The sequence below is a fragment of the Pan paniscus genome, chromosome 9 (assembly GCF_029289425.2).
Source record: "Pan paniscus chromosome 9, NHGRI_mPanPan1-v2.0_pri, whole genome shotgun sequence".
Taxonomy (NCBI): Eukaryota; Metazoa; Chordata; class Mammalia; order Primates; family Hominidae; genus Pan; species Pan paniscus.
Window position 1 is genome coordinate 126,452,260 of NC_073258.2, and position 21,703 is coordinate 126,473,962.

The following is a 21,703-nucleotide window of genomic DNA, read 5'->3' on the forward strand; positions in this document are numbered from 1 at the left end:
ACTCACCCTGTCTGCCAAAATTAAAAATGTTGTATGCTATGGCTGAGGACAGATCACTGAATACATTCTTTTTTCTTGTTTTCAACAGTAGCTCGGATCCCCTAGCCAGGGTAGATGTCAGAAATTTCAGGCTTCGAGAGCCACTCTCAGAGGTCACATGCCCAGTGAGGGCAGTGAGCTAGGGTCTACAGCTGATGCTCTGGTATGGGAAGGGAAAGAGCCTGGCGGTGGGGTGGCTGCAGGAGTGGCCTGATAAAGGTCAAATACCACTAAGGCTTAGATTTGGCTTGCATGTTGGAGTGGGCAGGAGATCAAGGACAGTTTCTTCTAGATGGCCTTTGGAGTCAGAGGCTCAGGTTCAGAGCAGACTATCTGGTTTTTCTTGGTGGGTGAGAAATTAGGACATTCACTGAGATTTACTGTTGAGATTCAGTGAGACTAGACTCTGATGTACAATTCTGGGTTGCCACCGACTGAGGAAATATCTAGAGAATGCATAGAGATTCCCAGAAGCTCAGGTGAAATGTCTAGAGAGGCTCTCCTAGTGTTTCTTTCCCGTTTCTAGAGTTCCCAACTCTTGGAGATTTGCTGACGACTCTGAAGTGCCCTTGTAGCTGTTCCAAACTTGTAGGAATAGGTAGTCTTCTGTAGGTTGTTGAGGAGTGAGGAGGTTGTGGAAAAAAGGAAGGAGGAAGCCTAGAGGGACTGGTCAGTGTTCCTGGGATATAACCTATTCTGCACCCAAGTCCAAGTCAGACAAAATTTCCCAAGCTGTAACACATTGTGACAGGAAATTTGTCACTCAGTTGTTTCCTGAGGCCTCAGATGGTGTAAACTCACAGATTACACTCTATTAGATGAGAAGGTCAAGAACTCCTTTACTTACACCACAGTGAGTGGAAGGAACCAGAAACCAGGCAAGAGAATGATAGAGAACGTCATGCTCAGAGGAAGGGAAGGGAAAGCAATGCCTGATACTGCCTGACTGATTATCTACCTTACTGATTTTCCTAATGATTACTGATCATCAGGAAATTCTTTGATTAACTGCTATCAAGATTTCTACTGCTTGCCCTCCAAGGGTCTCACATGCTGCTGCCATTACTGCCTCTGCCTCTCTTTTCCTGCCCTCTTTTACTAGCAGTGCCCTTGCTATCTTGTTCAATGAAGTCACTTCCTCGCTGAATCCTGGTTGTGGGGTAAAAGAGGTAGAAAACTGGCTAAGAATAGTTCCTTTATCTCTATGGGGAGGCCATTTAAGATTAGAAGTTTCTTATCATTTAGACATTCACTTGTCTGAATTTAAAGCAGGAACTTTGGGGGAGGTTTTCAATGCATCAGATAAGGAAATGACCTAGAAAACATTGCGCTGTGTTTCACAAAATTGTATGTATCTGGAAGAACAACCACCCTGCCACCCCATTTCCCTGCATATGCAGCAACACATACACAACCACGTCTCTGATTCCTCATTTATTTGGGGGATATAATAAAATGGAGTCCTCTTGCTATCCCTATTCAAACAGAGAGAATGACATAGAAATCTGTCTAAAATAGTAGTCTTCCCAACACAAAAAAAGAAAGAAAGAAAAAAGGTAGTAGATTCAAAACTTCAGCTCAGACTTTGTGAAGTCAATCATTGAGTATCAAATTACGGAGGTTTTGTTGCTTAAAAGTGTAGGACCCATGGCCTCATTCTTATGCCCCTGAACCTCTGGGCAGGCTTGAAGCAGGAGGATGAATAATTAGGACCAAGTAACATTAATTTCATCCTCATGGTTGATGGACTTATATTAGGTTCTAATTTACTCAGCAAAATATTTATCTCTGTAAATTGATGTTTGCATTTGGGATAAGCCAGTTTCCAACTGGATACCCCATGATGGAAGAGGCATTGTCTCACCTTGTATTGCTGGGAAGCTCTTATGAGGAACAGGAGTCCAAGAGCTGAAACCAATCCTTGCTCCTTGCACAATTTGGAGAGCTAAAGCCCATGCTAGCCTGTCCTCCTGAATAACATGCCCCCCACGTCTGCAGCAATGTTGATCAATTCCTTGCTTTGGAAGTAAAATTCCACGAGTTACTGAGTACCACTCTCAGACTTCTGGGAAGTAGACAGGCCTTACCTTATTCCTGGGTTCATTCCTTCAACAAGTATATATTGGATGCCTGCCACCTGCTAGGTATTGAGAAGTGGCTTGAGGTACTGAGAATACTACTTACAACAAAAGAGACAAGTGAAAACAATGGTGTTTTGAAGAAAGATACAGAGACTTGGGGATAGAGGAACAAAGCTAGGACCTGGGTTATATCCACAAGAGGACCACCTGAGATAGATTTCACTTTCCTTCTCTTTCCATTGGACTGTGGAGTCATATTGAATGCCTAGTTTGCATTTTAGTTCTGCCTATGCCAGCTGCTCAGTAAGTCTGATACATTTATACATCCCTGAATGATAGTATTGTTGGAAATAGAGAAGCTGGGCCCACCTAGTTAAATTCTTTACTGAGACCCATGTCATGGCAGCAGCATCATATTTGGGATAAAGCTCCTACAGTTTCTACTGTACCACTTATTAGACTTTACGAAAGTAACTTGACCTCCCTATGCTTCATAAGGTTGTAGAAAAAATAAAATGGGATAATGTGCATAAGTGGCTTAGGTCAGCACTTGGCACAAGAAAGTGCTCATTATCTATTTAATATTAAAACTATAATCATAATAAATTTTATTATATCAAGAAGGACAGTCGTTGAGTCCCAGGGAGTGACCTGTTGTAAATGAACGAGGGCTCGTGATAGAAATGAGATGTGCAGTTATAGCATTGAAGTGAATTATGAGCAAAATAAGACTAATCTTTTCCCTCAAATGTGCCTGCAAGAAGAGCACTTCGAAGGGGGAATTTTCAGGAAGTGTAGAAACTGAACTTGAAGAGGAGTATTTTGAACTGCTGCTGGACCAAACCCCTGAAACATACAGGCTTGTCCTCCCTTGAGGCAGAGGAGCAGCCAAGCGTAAGAAAGAGCCTGTAGGCCTGGCCCTAGATCCTTCCTGTGGGTTCAAAGCAGCTAATGCCTTGCAGTAGATGGCCAACACTTATCAGCCTGCGAATAGAAACCTGATTTCACAGATAGTATTGGAGAAAACATATTAACTTTCTGACCACCTCAGTAGAAAAAAAAAATCTTTGCTTATATGTAGAGGTTAAATAAGTTATTGCAGAGGCAATAACTTGGACCCAGGAAACATGGGAGCCCAGTTTGGGAATTCAGGACCCACTGGAGAAGACGTCCAAGGTTTTTAACAGTGAGACATTATTGTAGAAGCTTACATTTCATGAGATGCAAGAACAGTTCCCGGCAAATTCTCACTGTTAACACAGTTAATGTAACAAGAAGAAGAGAGAAGAAACACTATGTTGGTTTTGTAACAAAAAGACTCAAACTCTGTAAAATATTTGAAGAGATTTATTCTGAGCCAATTATGATGACCATGGCCCATGACACTGTCCTCAGGAAGTCCTGAGAACATGTATCCAAGGTGGTCGGGGTGCAGCTTGGTTTTATACATTTTAGGGAGACATGAGACTTCCATCAAATACATTTAAGAAATACAGTAGTTTGTTCCCAAAAGGCAGGACAGCTTAAAGTGGGGGCTTCCAGCTTATAGGTAGATTTAAAAATTTTATGGTTGACAATTGGTTAAGTTTATCTAAAGACCTGAGATCGATAGAAAGGAAATGTTTAGGTTAAGATAGAGGGTTGTGAAGACCAAGTTTTACTGTGCTGAGGAAGCGCTCATGAGACTTCAGAGGGAGTAGGTTGTAAAATGTTTCTTGTTGGGCTTAAAAGGGTGCCTGGCTCTTAGATGATTGTTTCCTGGGTCTGCAAAGAACGAAAAAGTGGGGGAAAGGGGATTCTCTACAGAAAATGGATTATTCCCACAAGAGACAACCTTGTTGCAGGGTAATTTGAAGATAATGGCAAGAAAATATATTCGGGGTTAAAATATTTTGATTCCCTTCTTATTTGTTATGTGACGTGCCAGAGTCAGTTTGGAAAGCAGGCCACAATATGTAGGGTTAAATAAAATCCCTCCTGTGAGACTTCACGGTTTATAGGGCACATTCCCCAGGCCCCTTAGCTAGGATTTGAGCAAGATAAAAAAATCAAATTCTCAGTTTGCAGGAAAGATAAGAAGCCTCTCAAGTTGGCATTCTGAACCCAAGCTCAGCCTTGTCAGGAGGCGCTGAAGTAGATCGGCCGAGCAGCCGAGGGCCTGCGGGCAGGACCTCAGAGGCTTCTGAGACTTGGAGAAGTTGTAACGGGGAAAGGTTTATTTTACTTTTGATGTGATTTTTCTCTTTTGTGTCCTACAGTAGCCATCCTGATGCTGGTATAACCTAGGTATCTCTCTGTTCAGGAGTGAAACAAGATTTGGTACAGAAAAAAATTAAAATAATACAGTAATAAACAGGGTTTGACATTTAAAATCTGATGACGCAACATGATTGCAGCCTCTTAAATTGGGGAATTATTTTGAGAAGGGGTTTTCCAAACTCCTTTTGTCTTTCATCTATTATATCAACAACTGAGCCTGAGGCACACATATCAAAAAACAGTCTCATGATTTAGAGGGGATACTTTCAGCCCATTAGTCTATGAAGCCTCAGTGGCTCTATGTTAGAAAGAGAGAATGGGAAGAGGGGAGATGAGAGAGTAAAGATAGCAGAATGTCAAAATTTCTCAACTGGTTGTGTCTGATAGGTGGAGAGAAAAGTCACTGTACTGACTGAGGAATTTATTCTGATTACAAGAATTGAAATTTCTATTACACAATGGGGGCAAGAAAGACAATATTTGAAAATCAGAGAATTCACTGGCTCCTTTGCCTAATAGTCCTGTTCATTAGAAAACTGTAACGATGGCCAGGCACGGTGGCTCACACCTGTAATCCCAGCACTTTGGGAGGCCGAGGCCGGTGGATCACGAAGTCAGGAGATCGAGATCATCCTGGCTAACACGGTGAAACCCCGTCTCTACTAAAAAATACAAAAGAAAATTAGCCGGGCCTGGTGGCGGGCGCGTGTAGTCCCAGCTACTCGGGAGGCTGAGGCAGGAGAATGGCGTGAACCCAGGAGGCAGAGCTTGCAGTGAGCCGAGATCGCGCCACTGCACTCCCGCCTGGGCGAGAGCGAGACTCTGTCTCAAAAAGAAAGAAGTAAACTGTAACGATGCAGTAAGACAAACTAACAAGCATTCCAATCCTGCACGGTATGCCCCCAGGTTGAGAACCCCGCCCAGCTAAGATGCTACAGAAGTAAGAGCATGGGATGGGAAGTGCAAGAGGGCCACTTTGACTGTCAGCTCAGACGTCACAGCCAGTTAAGGAAGTGGAGGCTGCAGCAAATATTTTTATATTGTTTAGTCATTTCATTTGCCTTCCTTGAACTCCATGGCTTTATAGCAAGAGCCCTGATGGTGGCTGCTTCATGGTCTTTTTGGTGACAGAATGATGAATTGCTACCACCTCTCAAGCATAGGATTGTAATGAGAATTTGTGCATTCTCTCACCCAGGTGAAGAAGAATGGATGCTCAGAGGCAAAATGGGTGGGGTGTGCTGGGTGTGCTGGCTTTCCTGCATTTACGCCTTTCACACCCATTCCCTACCCTTCTCCAGCCTGCTCTCTGCCCCATATCAAATATGGATTATATCACTGGGCCCCCAAAGCCTCTGGACTCTGTTTGAGCGACCAGTGGGAAGCTAATGCAGATCAGCAGAAGGAAATAGTGTGAGGTCACAGGCTTTGGTCTCCTGGTTCCCGCTGTAGGACATGGCTTCGGGCTGGCTGTGCTCCCAACAAAAAGTTGCTGCTCAACACACTTTCTTCCCAGTCCCAGCAACATCCTTTCTACCTCATCTCTTTAGGTTAAGGGTGGTGAAAATCCAACCTCCTCTTGCTCTGATCCCTCAGCTCTCCTTGTGGTTCCCTTATTCCCTGCATAACCCTGTGTGATTAGACCCTTCATAAAAAAAACTTGTTGAAATGCTAATTTAATGTGCCATCTGTTTCCTATTTGAACCCAAATAATACTAACATGTTTCTTGAGACTTTGGCTAAAACCTTGAGACAGCCAGGTGATACAGAAGAAGGTGTGCTGCCCAAGGTGGATGCTGCAAAGTACTGAAACAGGTGTTTTCAGGAGTTACGGGACCAATGCATAATGAGGGAGATTTGACCCGTGGGCTAGACTGTTTAACTGAAAAAGTGATGAGTATCTTAGGTTTGGTTACCTAGAAGCAGAATCTGAGATACGAATTCTAGTGCAAGTGATTCATTGAAAAAGTACTTTCAGGAATAACCTGTAAAGGAGTAAAGAAAGCGGAAGAGAGCAAGGGGAGAAACAAGGCACAAGCGTGGTTTCAGCTTAAGCATCAGGCTTAAGAGCATGCCAGGGGATAATTGACAGCACAGGCTCATCCCATCTCTAGGCAAAGGGGCAACCTCATGTGTCCCTGTATCAGTCATTTTTTTGTGTATCACCCACAACAAGAGGCATTTCTAGGCGAGGTGGATCCCCTGATCCAAGAGCAATTCTCAAGAGAAGGGTGTCACTGGTAGCTATTAGTAGCTAATATTTATAGCACTGCCAAGTAAAGAGGACCTGGACAGGGCTCCAGTTGCATCTATTAGAGTCTATACCTTATTCACTGAGATCAACTTGTTTCTCACAGTAAAAACTGCTCTATCAAGGCAGTTTCCCCAAATTAGCCAGAATTTCTTGAAAATGTTTTTAGAGGAGGGTTAATAGGAAGAACTACTCTCCACTGCTGCAGTTGGTCAAGGGGACATAAGGTATATTTATTACGTCCTTCCTCACCCACACCAGTCTCACTTCTGCTGGTCTAGGTGGCTTGACAGGTAGGATAACCCAGACCCTTATCCTTGAGGGGTCTGTGCTCCTGGTCTGTAAGAACTTATGAGACTACGGTGTTGTATTTTCCTATTCACATTTCACACTGGGCAGGAGAATAACAAGAGATGCCCCAGTGGGGCATGTTTATGAATATGTTTGCCTGAACACCAAACGTATTCCTTACTGCCTTCATATATAGTAGTAGTCTACCTTCTTGTGATGTTCAGGACCAATTACTTCTTCCAGCATAGTAACTGCTTTCTGTGTCTGTTAGTCTACTGGCACAGGGAGCTCAAATTGTCCAGGAGGCAGCCGTAGCTTTAAGTTTTGTGAGACACCTACTGAGTCACCTGATGAAAGGGTTTCTCCTCTGGACATCAGGACATCTAGAGGCACACGATGTCAAGCTACAGGGCAGCAAACACAAATCCCCCAAGTGGTTTCCCAAATGGATCTCCAAGCTTGTTGGTTTCCAAACTCACGTTTCTATCTGTCAGGGGCACTACACCATATAATGGCCATTGGCTTAATGTTCCTGGGTCTGAGAACTGGCTCGGGTATGAAAACTAGGCAAGGGATTATGACTTGTCATTCATCAGTTGAAGCCCATATTCTGCTCATTCATTTTTTATTTCTTTTGATCATATGTATTAAGCACTACTCTTGGAGGAGCACACAACTTGTTCCTAAGAAAACCAGGTTTTATTAGTTATCTCTGTAGAGTTCTAGGGGCCAGGATTCTATGGCTACCATCCAGTCTTGCTACCCATTACAGGAATTTTGCCTACCTCGAATCTGATGATTAAGTGCTGACACCTGGCTCTTCCTAGCTCGTGATCCTATCTTCCCCGTTCTTAGGGAGCCCAATTCTGTGGCAGCGCCTCTTTCCATCAGCTCCAGCCTACAGAGGAAAGTCACTAGTGATCTTCTCAATTATGCTGACAAATCCTTCACCTGCAGATTTTTACTTCCCTGATACAGGCCAGCAAGTATTGCTTCCAAACTTATATAAGTGATCTACTCTAACACGCTGAATTCTCTGAGCCTTTCGTTCCCCTCTTCCGCAATCTGACAAGGCAGTTTTTGCATTTCTACTTTATTTAATGTGGGCTGACACTTTTTGCAACTTGTCAAGAGCCATCCATCGGTGGATCAGGAACAATCAGTCTCCAGTGCACTTATCATGGGAAAGTGCCACATAAAAAAATTCTCCCTTATTTGGTTTCATATTCCATCCTTATCAATCCAGCACCCTCAGGATTTACTTCCAGGTATGTTCTCCCAGTTGTAGACAGAATATGTCAGGTAGGCTCTTCAGCTCCTTCAGTGTCAAATCCCTCTCCTCCCTTAAAAAGAGCAGCACTTCCCCAGTTGGTCTATGATGAGCTTTGACCCAATTCATTGCTCTGGTTGCCAGCAGAGAAAGTACGGGCAGATCCTGGGAAAGTCAGGCATTATCCTGTAAGACATTTTTGTGGTCTTTCCATGCTGTTCTAGCAAGAAGACTGCTATCTTCCTGCATGGTCACTGGGACAAAAGAAAAATTTCAGGGCTTAAGGAGTTAAGTATACCAATCCAGATATCCCCATTATCCCAAGCCTCAGAGTCACACTCCTTCCTTATGAGGGCCCTGACTTTGGCTCAGGAGACTTGTCTGGGCTAAGAATTTCATTCTCTCTAAAGTTCTCCAACCCTTACTGTTGAATGCCTTGCCTCATTATCAGCTGCAAGAAATGAAGGTATTTCTAAATGCTGCCAAGAAAGGCCTCTGACTCACACTTTGTTCTAAATTTTTGGATTAATAAATATGAGCCTGCCATTTTCTGTCTTTGGTGCTCCAATCATGCTTAGCAACAGCCATCCAATGCCACAATCCTTATCATCACTATCATCTCTGCATTTCTCAGGAGTCAGAGATACCCATGAGCAAATTCATCTTCCACCTCTTCTAAGTCCAAGTTCACCACAATTGAAAGTTTTAACAATCACACTGCTACCACATATCAGCAACGGTCAGTACTCCACCTACCACCATAGGGTACTCATTGACATTTAGCCAGTTGAACAATCCAATGCAATATTCCTTATTATGGCCTGCTTTTTGTGACCACTCCTGTTACCAACTGTCTTTGGCCAGGTTCCACAGAAGCAGAACTTGAGAAGAGGATTCTGGTGCAAATAATGCAGTGAGGAAGTGCTCTCAGGAGAAAACTATAAGGGAATGAGGCAAACAGTACAATGGGGTGATGCTTGAAGAAGATGTGATTCAGGTGAAGTCAGGCTTTGTCCAAAAGATAACTCTGGAACATAAATGACACTATACCCAGCCCCAACTTGTGCAAGTTAACCTCCCTTTTATTCACACATATCAGTCAACCATTGGCTGTGGGGCACCCTTGGGGAGAGGGCAAACCTTCCAGTCATTTCAAGTGAGAAGCTCCTCCTGTCTGAGAGCAATGCTCAGAAGAGCGCGGCCATGAGTTGTTAGCGGGAAAGAAGCAGAGTTTCTCAAGGGCTGGGCTGTCAGTAGCTGACTGCTTAGTCATAATTCAATAGGGATTTAATAACATGGAGGACAGTGAGAGAGTACATTTTTATGTAATTTTGTAAGAAGTAAGAACAAATTCATAATGTGTTAAAGTTATAACAATGGTTGCTAGATAAAGCAGAGGATGGCTACACACAGAAGGAAAGGAGACAGCTAGGCTCGACCATCCTTGCTTGTGTCTTCCAAGCCTCCTTCTAAAGTGATCTGTGAGGGCCACAGCCCCTGTGTAGCCATGTCCTCCACAACACAACCACATGGCCTTTCGCACTATAGCAGGCACCTGAGGCAAGTGCAGACAAATGTGTAGACTAGCAGTGGATCTACGAAAGTAACAACAAATAATGAGCTGGGACAATCAGATCATTTCTCCCATTTTTTTCAATTATTTATTTATGCATTCATCTTGTATTCATGGTAATTTATTTTAACCTTTGGGCTCATTTATTTTGTCATTCAAATTGATCCAGTTTGGGCCATGGGGAGATCTCTCAGTTTGTTCCTATTTCCCTCTGATATACTCCCTCAGATTTACAGGCTCATCTTCTCTTCATTTAATTTCCTGCCCCAGTCCTACAATCAGCCATTTCTCCAAGGACTTCTGATTTCTTTTTTTTTTTTTGAGAATGGTATTAGAAACCACAGTCTGGGTGCTAGGGGTACTCATTACTATTGTTGTTATTGTTATTTGACAGAGCAAGGAAATATATGTATGTATAATAACTCATAAGTATACATAAATATTTCTTTCTTTTATATACATATTTATAAATAATCTGTATTTATATTTAACTAAATATGAATTCATACTGATGTCTAATTCATTACCTCATTGATCATTCTAGCACCTTTCTCTTGCTTATCTGTAACTTCTAACTCCAACAGTGAGAAACCTGGATTCTCCCAGCCCCCATTCATTTGCTTAGGAGTTCAGTTACAGTGTACCTGTAGAGCAGTATCAGAATTATTAACCTATAACCTTGGGGAAAACAACTTTATCAACTAGAGTGCAGAGCTTGTGTACATTTTCTTTTGCCTTTAAGCTTACAGGCTCCACTCATTTACAAAGTTACTCAGATCAGAAACTTTTCCCCCAACTCAACTCAGAGAGATTGTTTCACACATTTGTAACAGTTACATCATTTTTGTCACATTCTGCATTCCTTCCTGGAATCCTCTGACTTCCTAAATGATTTTTTTTTAATTCTCATACATTGTTTCATTCTTTGTGCAGTAAAGTTCTATGGGGTTTGACAAGTGCATAGTGTCATGTATTTACTGGTATAGTATCATACAGAATAGATTCATCACCCTAAAAAATCTTTTATACTTTACCTATTCAATCCCTTTTTTCCTCTTAATCCACTGGCAGTCATTGATATTTTCACCAACCCTATACTTTGGTCTTTTACAAAATTGGAATCAGAGTACACATGTTCCCAGACTTACAATGATTTGACTTACAATTTTTTTAAACTTTAAGATGTGTGAAAGCAATAAGCATTCAGTAGAAGCCATACTTTAGTACCCATACAAGCATTCTGTTTTTTACTTTCAGTACAGTAGTCAATAAATTACATGAAATACTCAATTACATGAGATACTCAAAGCCAATTATAAAATTGGCTTTGTGTTAGATGCTTTTGCCCAACTATAGGCTAATGTAAACATCCTGAGCACATTTAAGGTAGGCTAGGCTAAGCTATGATGTTTGGAAGGTTAAGTGTTTTAAATGCATTTTCAGTTCACAATATTTTCAACTTGCAATTGTTATAACAGGATATAACCCCATCATAAGTTGAGGAGCATCTGTATGTAGCCTTTTCAGACTGGCTTCGTTAACTTAGCAATATTCATTTAAAAATGTATCCATGTCCTTTCATAGCTTGATAGATCATTTCTTTTCATCATTGAGTAGCATCCCACTGTTTGGATGTACCATAGATTACATATCCATTCACTTATTGATGGGCATCTTTATTGCTTCTAGTCTCAGGCAATTATGAATAAATATGATTTTAACATTTGTGTGCAGGTTTCTGTGTGGGCATAACTGTTCAAATTGGTTGAGTAAATATCTAAAGGCATGATTACTGAATGACATAGCAAGAGTATAATCACCTCTCTAAGAAACTACCAACTGTCTTCCAAAACAGCATTACCATTTTGCATTCCTGCCAGCAATAAATGAGATTTCCTATTGCTCTATATCCTTGACAAAAATTGCTACTGTGAGGGTTTTTTAAAATTTTTTTTATTTTGACCATTTAAAATGTATAGTTGCATAATATTGTTGTTTTAATTTGCAATTCCCTAGTGAGATATGATGTTAAGCATATTTTCATATGCTCATTTACTATCTGTATATCTTTTTCTATTCAGATTTTTTGGCCAATTTTTCTGGCCTTTATTTATTTATTTATTTATTTATTTATTTATTTATTTATTTTATTTTACTTTAAGTTCTGGGATACATGAAAGAAAGTGCAGCATACAGGTTTGTTACATAGGTATACATGTGCCATGGTGGTTTGCTGCACCCATCAACCCGTCATCTAGGGTGCAGTCAGCCTTATAAGGACAGAAACACCAGGGTTAGTGTGTATCCAAGGAAAATGTGCCACCTTGGCCACAGGTGTGCTCCAACATCAATGCTACTCAGTTTCTCTTCCTATCTGTTTCTGTGTCTTCTTCTTCTCTTCCCACCACTGTTACCCATATATGCTACCTTTCTCACACTTTCTGCATACTCATAACTTCCTTTTACACAGGGCACTCTGTTACTTGAACACTACCTTATGGTATCTATTTACATCCTATTATCTTCAACTACTACGCCACCTGCCACATTATCAGCATTTTGTTTTCTCAGTCCCATGAGAAGAACCTGACTAGCCATCCTTAAAAAAACACTCTGTTCCCAATCCAATCACCTAGTTCAACCATGTGCCCAAGGCTGCCTGGCCAGCCAGGGCAATGATAATTCAAGCCAATTCCACCCACAGCAAGTTATCTCTCAGATCTTAGTTTTTACCAGTTGAAATGCCCCCTGAAGTTTTCTTTGATGCTCATCCCTATGTCTGTTCAGTTTTTTTTTTTCTGCCCTGAGGTTCCCCCAAGAGCTCTATCAGAGAAAGACTTGGCCCATGCTGCCAACACACTGGGAAGCTGGGGTTAGCCCTCTCCAGAACCCATGGGCAGAAAAGGACAGTGCCAGAAAGTGTCAGGGCTAATCCAAAGAGAATTCCAACGGAGAGGAGTGTGTGTGTAGATGAGGATAGAGGATAGTCACAGAATTCTCAGTACAAATTGGAGATTATTATGGCCCAAGTGTTCACATTTTCATACAGGAGATAATAAATGACCAAGTCTGAGCTTATTCATGGCAGTATCACGTAAGGAGAGCAAAACCCCTCCCACCTGTTAGCGACAGGGATGTGCAAAGAGTGAGTCTAGTGCTCCATCATCAATAGGCTCCGCTGTCCGCACTGCGTCTCCTTATGCCTGCTTGTCTTTTCACTATGAGCTGGCTTTCTCACTCTCTACCAATGCATAGAAGAGGAGAGCAAAATTCAGGTTCAGGGAAGAGAAAAAGAGCGTAGCGGTTGAAAAAGAACCCAAAATCCAGGAGAGACGTAGAACTAAACTCCCTCAGGGAGGTTGCAGTAGTTACTATGATCACAACAGATGAGCTCTACCCTCTTCGTGAACCCCAAGAAGTTGATGTCCTCACAGCTGGTCATACACGACAGTTTTGAATAATGATACATGCTCTGCCCTGAGGAGGTAAAAGAGAGGAAATATGATCATAATGACCTCATTTCCTTTTACTGCGTTCCTAGGAGTAATCTGTTTTTGTGTCCTCACTAACCTTTCTCTAGGCCCAAATGAGTTCCAAAGCTGAGTCTGTTAATTGCTGACCCAGAGAGTAGATTTTATTCCCTGACAGGTAAGGGACATCAGCCTCTTTTTCACCCAATATGGTCTTAGGGAAAAGTCTGTCTTTGCCATCCCCTCAAGACCACCCCATACTCACCCATCCCATTCACCCACTCACGCTGAGGGCAAAAGAACACCACTGTTTCTCAGGGATGGTGGTGGTGATTTTCCAGTCACTCTATACTCCACATTACCTTTCCTTGTAAGGATGTAAAAGTTCTCAACTGCACAGGACTGTTTATGCTTCAGGGAGCAGGATGTCATGACACCATAGCATAACCCAAGATGATATTTTTTACATTCATAACACATTATTTCAGTCGCTGCCAGATACAAAAAGAGGTGCTTAGAGGATGCAGTCTTGAGAATATTCTCTGGGGCTGGGGGCTTCACTACAGGACCTTATTCTTGCCTAGTGGTTCCTAACATTTTTTGGACCATGGACTCTTGGTAATCTTGAGAAAGATAGGGATAATCATGCTGCGGTCCTCCCCATGTACACATTAATAAATTTGTACACATTTTCTCCAATTAAAAAAATCTTGTGAAAGATAACCTGTACAAACATAAATCAAACACTGTATATGATTTCAGGAGGTCAGGGTTCCCATGAAATTTATCCATGGACCTCCAGTAATGAACCCCTTATCTAGCCTGATGATTTTGCCGAGTAATGGGTAAAAGAAAGTAAAGTGGATCTTAGCCTCCTTACTCTAAGAAATGGACAAAACAGGTCTGGCAGGAGGCGAAACCCCTAGGATTCTATAATAAGAATGGATTACAGGGCTCTCTGAAGATGAAGGGAAGGTTTGCTCCTAAACATGTCACAAATTGCCTGTTTACCAAGGACTTCAGAGAAGCCATGATTGTACCTTTTATAGGGTCATGAAGTTCACCTGTGAAAAGAAGAAAAACCTTCCATGTTACAATCTCACATACATCTGCCACTGCCCCAAGAGCCAATTTTGAAAACTTTCTCTTCCCCTAGCATCTGTCCATCTCTTAACCAACCACCAGCTTCCCCTCTGTCTCCAGGACTTACCCCAATATGGGCAGAGCAGAAAGACTGTGCCCAGCAGAAAGAGAACAAGCATCCTGGAGCTTCTGTCAGGTGCAGCTTCCTGTGGAAGGAGCAAGTTGTTCTCTTGTGATCTGTCCTTGGGCTAGTCATCTAAATTATATAATCATAAAATTTCAGGGACAGGCAGTATGACAATGTTCTGAGCCAAACCACCATATCTGATTGCTGCACAGCATTCTAAAGAGGGTACTCACTTTGATTTTGTGCAAATCCTCTAATGAAAATGAAATGGTAATGTTCCTGATTCACCAGACCTGCTCCTACTTCAATATTGCAGAGTTTTAAAAAGTATTTTCAACTTTCATTTTAGATTCAGGGGGTACATGTGCAGGGTTGTTACAGGGGTATATGGCTTGATGCTGAGGTTTGGGGTACGAATGATCCCGTCACCCAGGTAGTGAACATAGCACCCAACAGTTATTCAGTCCTGCCCAGTCTCTCCTCACAATGTTGCAGGTTTTAATACATCTGGGAGGTGTTCTTTACATCTTCTTGTGTTTCATCCTCATTGAGCAATCTAACAGCAAGTCTTATCCATTCTACCTACTAACTTCTCACATGGGTTTATTATTCTCTGTTGCCACTGCCATTACCATAATCCAGTCTATTATCATGTCTTGCCTGGACCAAGCAATGGCCTTATTTCTGGCCTCCATGCTTCTCCCCTGCCCCTTCATAATCATTTCTTCATAAAGCAGTCAGAGAACAAGTCATAGATGCCACACCCCTGCTGAAAACACTCTGACGACTTTTTATTACCTTTGAAAGAAAATCCAGAGTTTTTATCATAGCCGGCAATGGCTTTGTCACTATGAGCAATGGCCTCCCCTCCAATCTCCTTTCTCTCCACATTTCCCTTGCTCACTCAGGTCTTTGCTCAAATGTCACTCCCTCAGACAGAGCAGCATTTTCTGCTTAATCTCTAGAAAATGACAGCCTTCATTTCCTACCTTTTTCCCTGTGGTATGTTTCATAGCAATTCTAATAAGCTGATCTTACATTCCTATTGGCTCAATTTTTTACTCCTCCACTAGAACAAAGCAAGGGGTTTCTTTGGTTTATCATGGCACACTTGGCATCTAGAGGCTGGGAACAAAGGAAATGCCCAACAAATATTTGTGGGAGGAATTAATAATGTTCTTCCCATATCCTGCCTTGCATCCCTCCAGTCCATTCTCCACAGAGCATCCAGCTTTATCAGATTGGTTTTTTGAACTATAATGAAGACAAGAAATGAGACTTTCTACATTCCAGCAAGGGTCCCAAGATAGTAGGTAGCAAGTGTTTCACATTTCAAAGTGAAATGCTATGCTACTTAGGCAGATTTACAAAGAAAATCAATGAAACTGTGTTTAATATCCTGGACTTGCTGCCCACCTGGAGGGTATAAATGAACAGTGAAGTGCCAGAAAATAAAATGGAAGGAGTTTCTATAGTCTAGGGTGAGGGTTACTTTTCTATATATGGCTCAAAAAACAGAACCATAAAAAAGATATGTTTACCTATATTTTTAAAAAATCTTCTACATAGATGGAAAACCAATCATTAATCCATAAGCAAAGACCAAATAACAAATAAACCATTAAAAATATTTGCAACTCATATCTCAGACTAAGGGCGAGTCTCCCTATTATACAAAGATATTTCAGAAATTGATTTTTAAAAGATTAACAATTCAAAGGGGAGAGATGCAGTCAATAATAATGTCATAGTTCACAGGAAAAAGAAACAGAAATGCTTCTTAAACACATGAAATATGGTGAACCTTGCTCCTAATTTTAGGATATTAGTTTTACTTAACAGATTTGCAATAATCAGAATTTGGTAACACAGCTGTGTTGGCAAGATGGAGTAAAATGAGCACTGTCATACATTGCTGATGGGGCTGTAACTTAATATATCAGTAAGGAATAAAATTAGACAATAGCTCGTCAATTTTATATCTTTCCTGCTTTCTCTTGTGGGCATTTAGTGCTATAAATTTCCCTCTACACACTGCTTTAAATGTGTCCCAGAGATTCTGGTATGTTGTGTCTTTGTTCTCATTCATTTCAAAGAACATCTTTATTTCTGCCTTCATTTCGTTATGTACCCAGTAGTCATTCAGGAGCAGGTTGTTCAGTTTCCTTGTAGTTGAGTGTTTTGAGTGAGTTTCTTAATCCTGAGTTCTAGTTTGATTGCACTGTGGTCTGAGAGACAGTTTGATATAACTTCTGTTCTTTTACATTTGCTGAGGTGTGCTTTACTTCCAACTATGTGGTCAATTTTGGAATAAGTGCGATGTGGTGCTGAGAAGAATGTGTATTCTGTTGATTTGGGGTGGAGAGTTCTGTAGATGTCTATTAGGTGTGCTTGGTGCAGAGCTGAGTTCAAGTCCTGGATATCCTTGTTAACCTTCTGTCTCATTGATCTGTCTAATGTTGACAGTGGGGTGTTAAAGTCTCCCATTATTATTGTGTGGGAGTCTAAGTCTCTTTGTAGGTCTCTAAGGACTTGCTTTATGAATCTGGGTGCTCCTGTATTGGGTGCATATATATTTAGGATAGTTATCTCTTCTTGTTGAATTGATCCCTTTACCATTATGTAATGGCCTTCTTTGTCTCTTGATCTTTGTTGGTTTAAAGTCTGTTTTATCAGAGACTAGAATTGCAACCCCTGCCTTTTTTGTTTTCCTTTTGCTTGGTAGATCTTTCTCCATCCTTTTATTTTGAGCCTACATGTGTCTCTGCTCGTGAGATGGGTCTCCTGAATACAGCACACTGATGGGTCTTGACTCTTTATCCAATTTGCCAGTCTGTGTCTTTTAATTGGAGCATTTAGCCCATTTACATTTAAGGTTAATATTGTATGTGTACATCACAATTGAAAGAACTGGGGAAGCAAGAGCAAACACATTCAAAAGCTAGCAGAAGGCAAGAAATAACTAAGATCAGAGCAGAACTGAAGGAGATAGAGACATAAAAATCCCTTTAAAAAATCAATGAATCCAGGAGCTGGTTTTTTGAAAAGACCAACAAAATTCATAGACCACTAGCAAGACTAATAAAGAAGAAAAGAGGGAAGAATCAAATAGATGCAATAAAAATTGATAAAGGGGATATCACCACCAATCCCACAGAAATACAAACTACCATCAGAGAATACTATAAACACCTCTACACAAATAAACTAGAAAATCTAGAAGAAATGGATAAATTCTTGGACACATACACCCTCCCAAAGACTAAATCAGGAAGAAGTTGAATCCCTGAATAGACCAATAACAGGTTCTGAAATTGAGGCAATAATTAATAGCCTACCAACCAAAAAAAGTCCGGAACCAGAGGGATTCACAGCTGAATTCTACCAGAGGTACAAAGAGGAGCTGGTGCCATTCCTTCTGAAACTATTCCAATCAATAGAAAAAGAGGGAATACTCCCTAACTCATTTTATGAGGCCAGCATCATCCTGATACCAAAGCCTGGCAGAGACACAACAAAAAAGAGAATTTTAGACCAATATCCCTGAGGAACATCGATGCAAAAATCCTCAATAAAATACTGGCAAACCGAATCCAGCAGCACATCAAAAAGCTTATCCACCACTATCAAGTTGGCTTCATCCCTGGGATGCAAGGCTGGTTCAACATACGCAAATCAAAAATGTAATCCAGCATATAAACAGCACCAAAGACAAAAACCACATGATTATCTCAATAGATGCAAAAAAGGCCTTTGACAAAATTCAACAGCCCTTCATGCTAAAAACTCTCAATCAACTAGGTATTGATGGGATGTACCACAAAATAATAAGAGCTATTTATGACAAACTCACAGCCAATATCATACTGAATGGGCAAAAACTGGAAGCATTTCCTTTGAAAACTGGCACAAGACTAGGATGCCCTCTCTCACCACTCCTATTCAACATAGTGTTGGAAGTTCTGGCCAGGGCAATCAGGCAGGAAAAAGAAATAAAGAGTATTCAATTAGGAAAAGAGGAAGTCAAATTGTCCCTGTTTGCAGATGACATGATTGTGTATTTAGAAAACCCAATCGTCTCAGCCCAAAATCTCTTTAAGCTGATAAGCAACTTCAGCAAAGTCTCAGGATACAAAATCAACGTGCAAAAATCACAAGCATTCCTATACACCAATAACAGACAAACAGAGAGCCAAATCATGAGTGAACTCCCATTCACAATTGCTTCAAAGAGAATAAAATACCTAGGAATCCAACTGACAAGGGATGTGAAGGACCCCTTCAAGGAGAACTACAAACCACTGCTCAACAAACTAAAAGAGGACACAAACAAATGGAAGAACATTCCATGCTCATGGGTAGGAAGAATCAATATTGTGAAAATGGCCATACTGCCCAAGGTAATTTATAGATTCAATGCCATCCCTATCAAGCTACCAATGACTTTCTTCACAGAATTGGAAAAAACTACTTTAAAGTTCATATGGAACCAAAAAAGAGCCCTCATTGCCAAGACAATCCTAAGCCAAAAGAACAAAGCTGGAGGCATCACACTACCTGACTTCAAATTATATTACAAGGCTACAGTAACCAAAACAGCATGGTGCTGGTACCAAAACAGAGATATAAACCAATGGAACAAAACAGAGCCCTCAGAAATAATATCACACATCTACAACCATCTGATCTTTGACAAACCTGACAAAAACAAGACATGGAGAAAGGATTCCCTATTTACTAAATGGTGCTGGGAAAACTGGCTAGCCATATGTAGAAAGCTGAAACTGGATCCCTTCCTTACACCTTATACAAAAATTAATTCAAGATGGATTAAAGACTTAAATGTTAGACCTAAAACTATAAAAGCCCTAGAAGAAAACCGAGGCAATACCATTCAGGACATAGGCATGGGCAAGGACTTCATGACTAAAACACCAAAAGCAATGGCAACAAAAGCCAAAATTGACAAATGGGATCTAATTAAACTAAAGAGCTTCTGCACAGCAAAAGAAACTATCATCAGAGTGAACAGGCAACCTACAGAATGGGAGAAAATTTTTGCAGTCTACTCATCTGACAAAGAATCTACAAAGAACTCAAACAAATGTACAAGAAAAAAACAAACAACCCCATCAAAAAGTGGGTGAAGGACATGAACAGACACTTCTCAAAAGAAGACATTTATGCAGCCAACAGACACATGAAAAAATGCTCATCATCACTGGCCATCAGAGAAATGCAAATCAAAAACACAATGAGATACCATCTCACACCAGTTAGAATGGCAATCATTAAAAAGTCAGGAAACAACAGGTGCTGGAGAGGATGTGGAGAAATAGGAACACTTTTACACTGTTGGTGGGACTGTAAACTAGTTCAACCATTGTGGAAGACAATGTGGAGATTCCTCAAGGATCTAGAACTAGAAATACCATTTGACCCAGCCATCCCATTACTGGGTATATACCCAAAGGATTATAAATCATGCTGCTATAAAGACACATGCACACGTATGTTTATTGCGGCACTATTCACAATAGCAAAGACTTGGAACCAACCCAAATGTCCAACAATGATAGACTGGATTAAGAAAATGTGGCACATATACACCATGGAATACTATGCAGCCATAAAAAAGGATGAGTTCATGTCCTTTGTAGGGACATGGATGAAGCTGGAAACCATCATTCTGAGCAAACTATCGCAAGGACAGAAAATCAAACACCGTACGTTCTCACTCATAGGTGGGAATTGAACAATGAGAACACTTGGACACAGGGTGGGGAACATCACACACCAGGGCCTGTTGTGGGGTGGGGAGAGAGGGGAGGGAGAGCATTAGGAGATATACCTAATGTAAATGACGAGTTAATGGGTGCAGCACACCAACATATATACATGGCACATGTATACATATGTAACAAATCTGCATGTTGTGCACATGTACCCTAGAACTTAAAGTACAATTTAAAAAATCAACTATTCTATTTAAGAAGGAAAGTGAATAATAAATTGTCCCTTTGTTGCCGTCCACAAACCATTTCTAACATAGATTACTAGAATTTGCTGATCACATGGAGCATCTTTCATTTAGCAAGCTAGTAAAATGTATAAGAAGCCACAAGAAAAGGGTTTTGTAAAACAGCAAAACTGTATTTCAAAATGTGCCATTTTTTTTTCAAATCGAGCTTTCTTATCAGGAAAATAACCCACATCCTGAGATGCATTTCTAGCACATGCAGAAATAAGATGCTCTTTCATTTTATCTGGCCTCACACTTCCATTCACAAGAATGTTTTCACAGAAATAAAACCAGGATGACCTTTGTGTCCTAACAAGTTCAAAGATGCAAATAAAATCATTTAATTCCTGATCTTTCACTTATTTCTGTTGGTAACAAAGTCTCAGGCACTGCTAATACTCATAGTTTGTTGACAATATTCAGTAGAAAAAGAAATTATTCACATCAATTAGAAGTTAATAAAAAATAAAAATATACATTTATCTATTAGAGTTCATGGACTCCATGAAACTAAGAGGACACTAGACCCATAATGGTAAACCTTGCTCAGGAATGGAGGTAAGGAGCTAACAAAAATCTGATACTTGCAAGTATAAAATCAGTCCATAAATGTTCTGAAAGAGCTTTTTGCAACTTTTTATTATTCATTGTGATTTTTCATCTGAAGCATCATATTAAGAGCAATGTGGTGAATGAAACGTGAATTTTTGTGACACTGATCTAGGCTTGAACCCCAGCTTTGCTCCTTGATATACACTTCACCACCATGTTGTCACCAGGGCTCCATGAGACAATCTACATAGAAGGGCCCAGCCTTGTGCATGGCACATAGTAAGCATTCAATACATGTTGGTTTTGTTTCTTTTTCCTTCACCTCACTCTCCACCAGCAACTGGAGGTAGGAAGGGCTGGATGTATACTCTAGCTGTTTTTCCTGGGCCCTGCAAGTAGGCACTCCTCCACCAGATATTTTTAAAGGGCCATTATCTCCTGCTCTGTTCCTCGTATACACTCTGAAAAACCAATGCTGCCCCTGGGAACCCAGGAACAAAGCAGCCTGATCCCTGACTCTATGCCAAAGTCCATTTCCCTAAAATAAAAGGCAGCACTTAGAAAGACAAGTTCACGGGACTGCTCATCTGTGCTATCACCAAGATCTCAGTCACCCACCCTGGAGCCAAGAGAGCCAAGAAAGACCATGAACATGAAGACACGATGTTCTCGTTCCTCCTCCTCA

The 21,703-nt window shown here is 40.9% G+C and overlaps 2 protein-coding genes across 2 annotated transcripts in view; both read right to left on the minus strand.

Moving 5' to 3' along the window:
• ACRV1 (acrosomal vesicle protein 1) overlaps positions 1–21,703 on the minus strand; it is a 216,818-nt gene that overhangs the window by 97,114 nt on the left and 98,001 nt on the right. The window lies entirely within an intron of this gene.
• On the minus strand, positions 8,032–15,345 carry PATE2 (prostate and testis expressed 2). Its single transcript, XM_003819905.5, has 4 exons — positions 14,445–15,345; positions 14,275–14,298; positions 13,597–13,725; positions 8,032–13,241 (listed from the first exon to the last, which is right to left on the minus strand). Exons 1-4 carry the CDS (start codon positions 14,494–14,496, stop codon positions 13,105–13,107), a joined length of 342 nt encoding a protein of 113 aa, XP_003819953.1. The 5' UTR covers positions 14,497–15,345; the 3' UTR covers positions 8,032–13,104.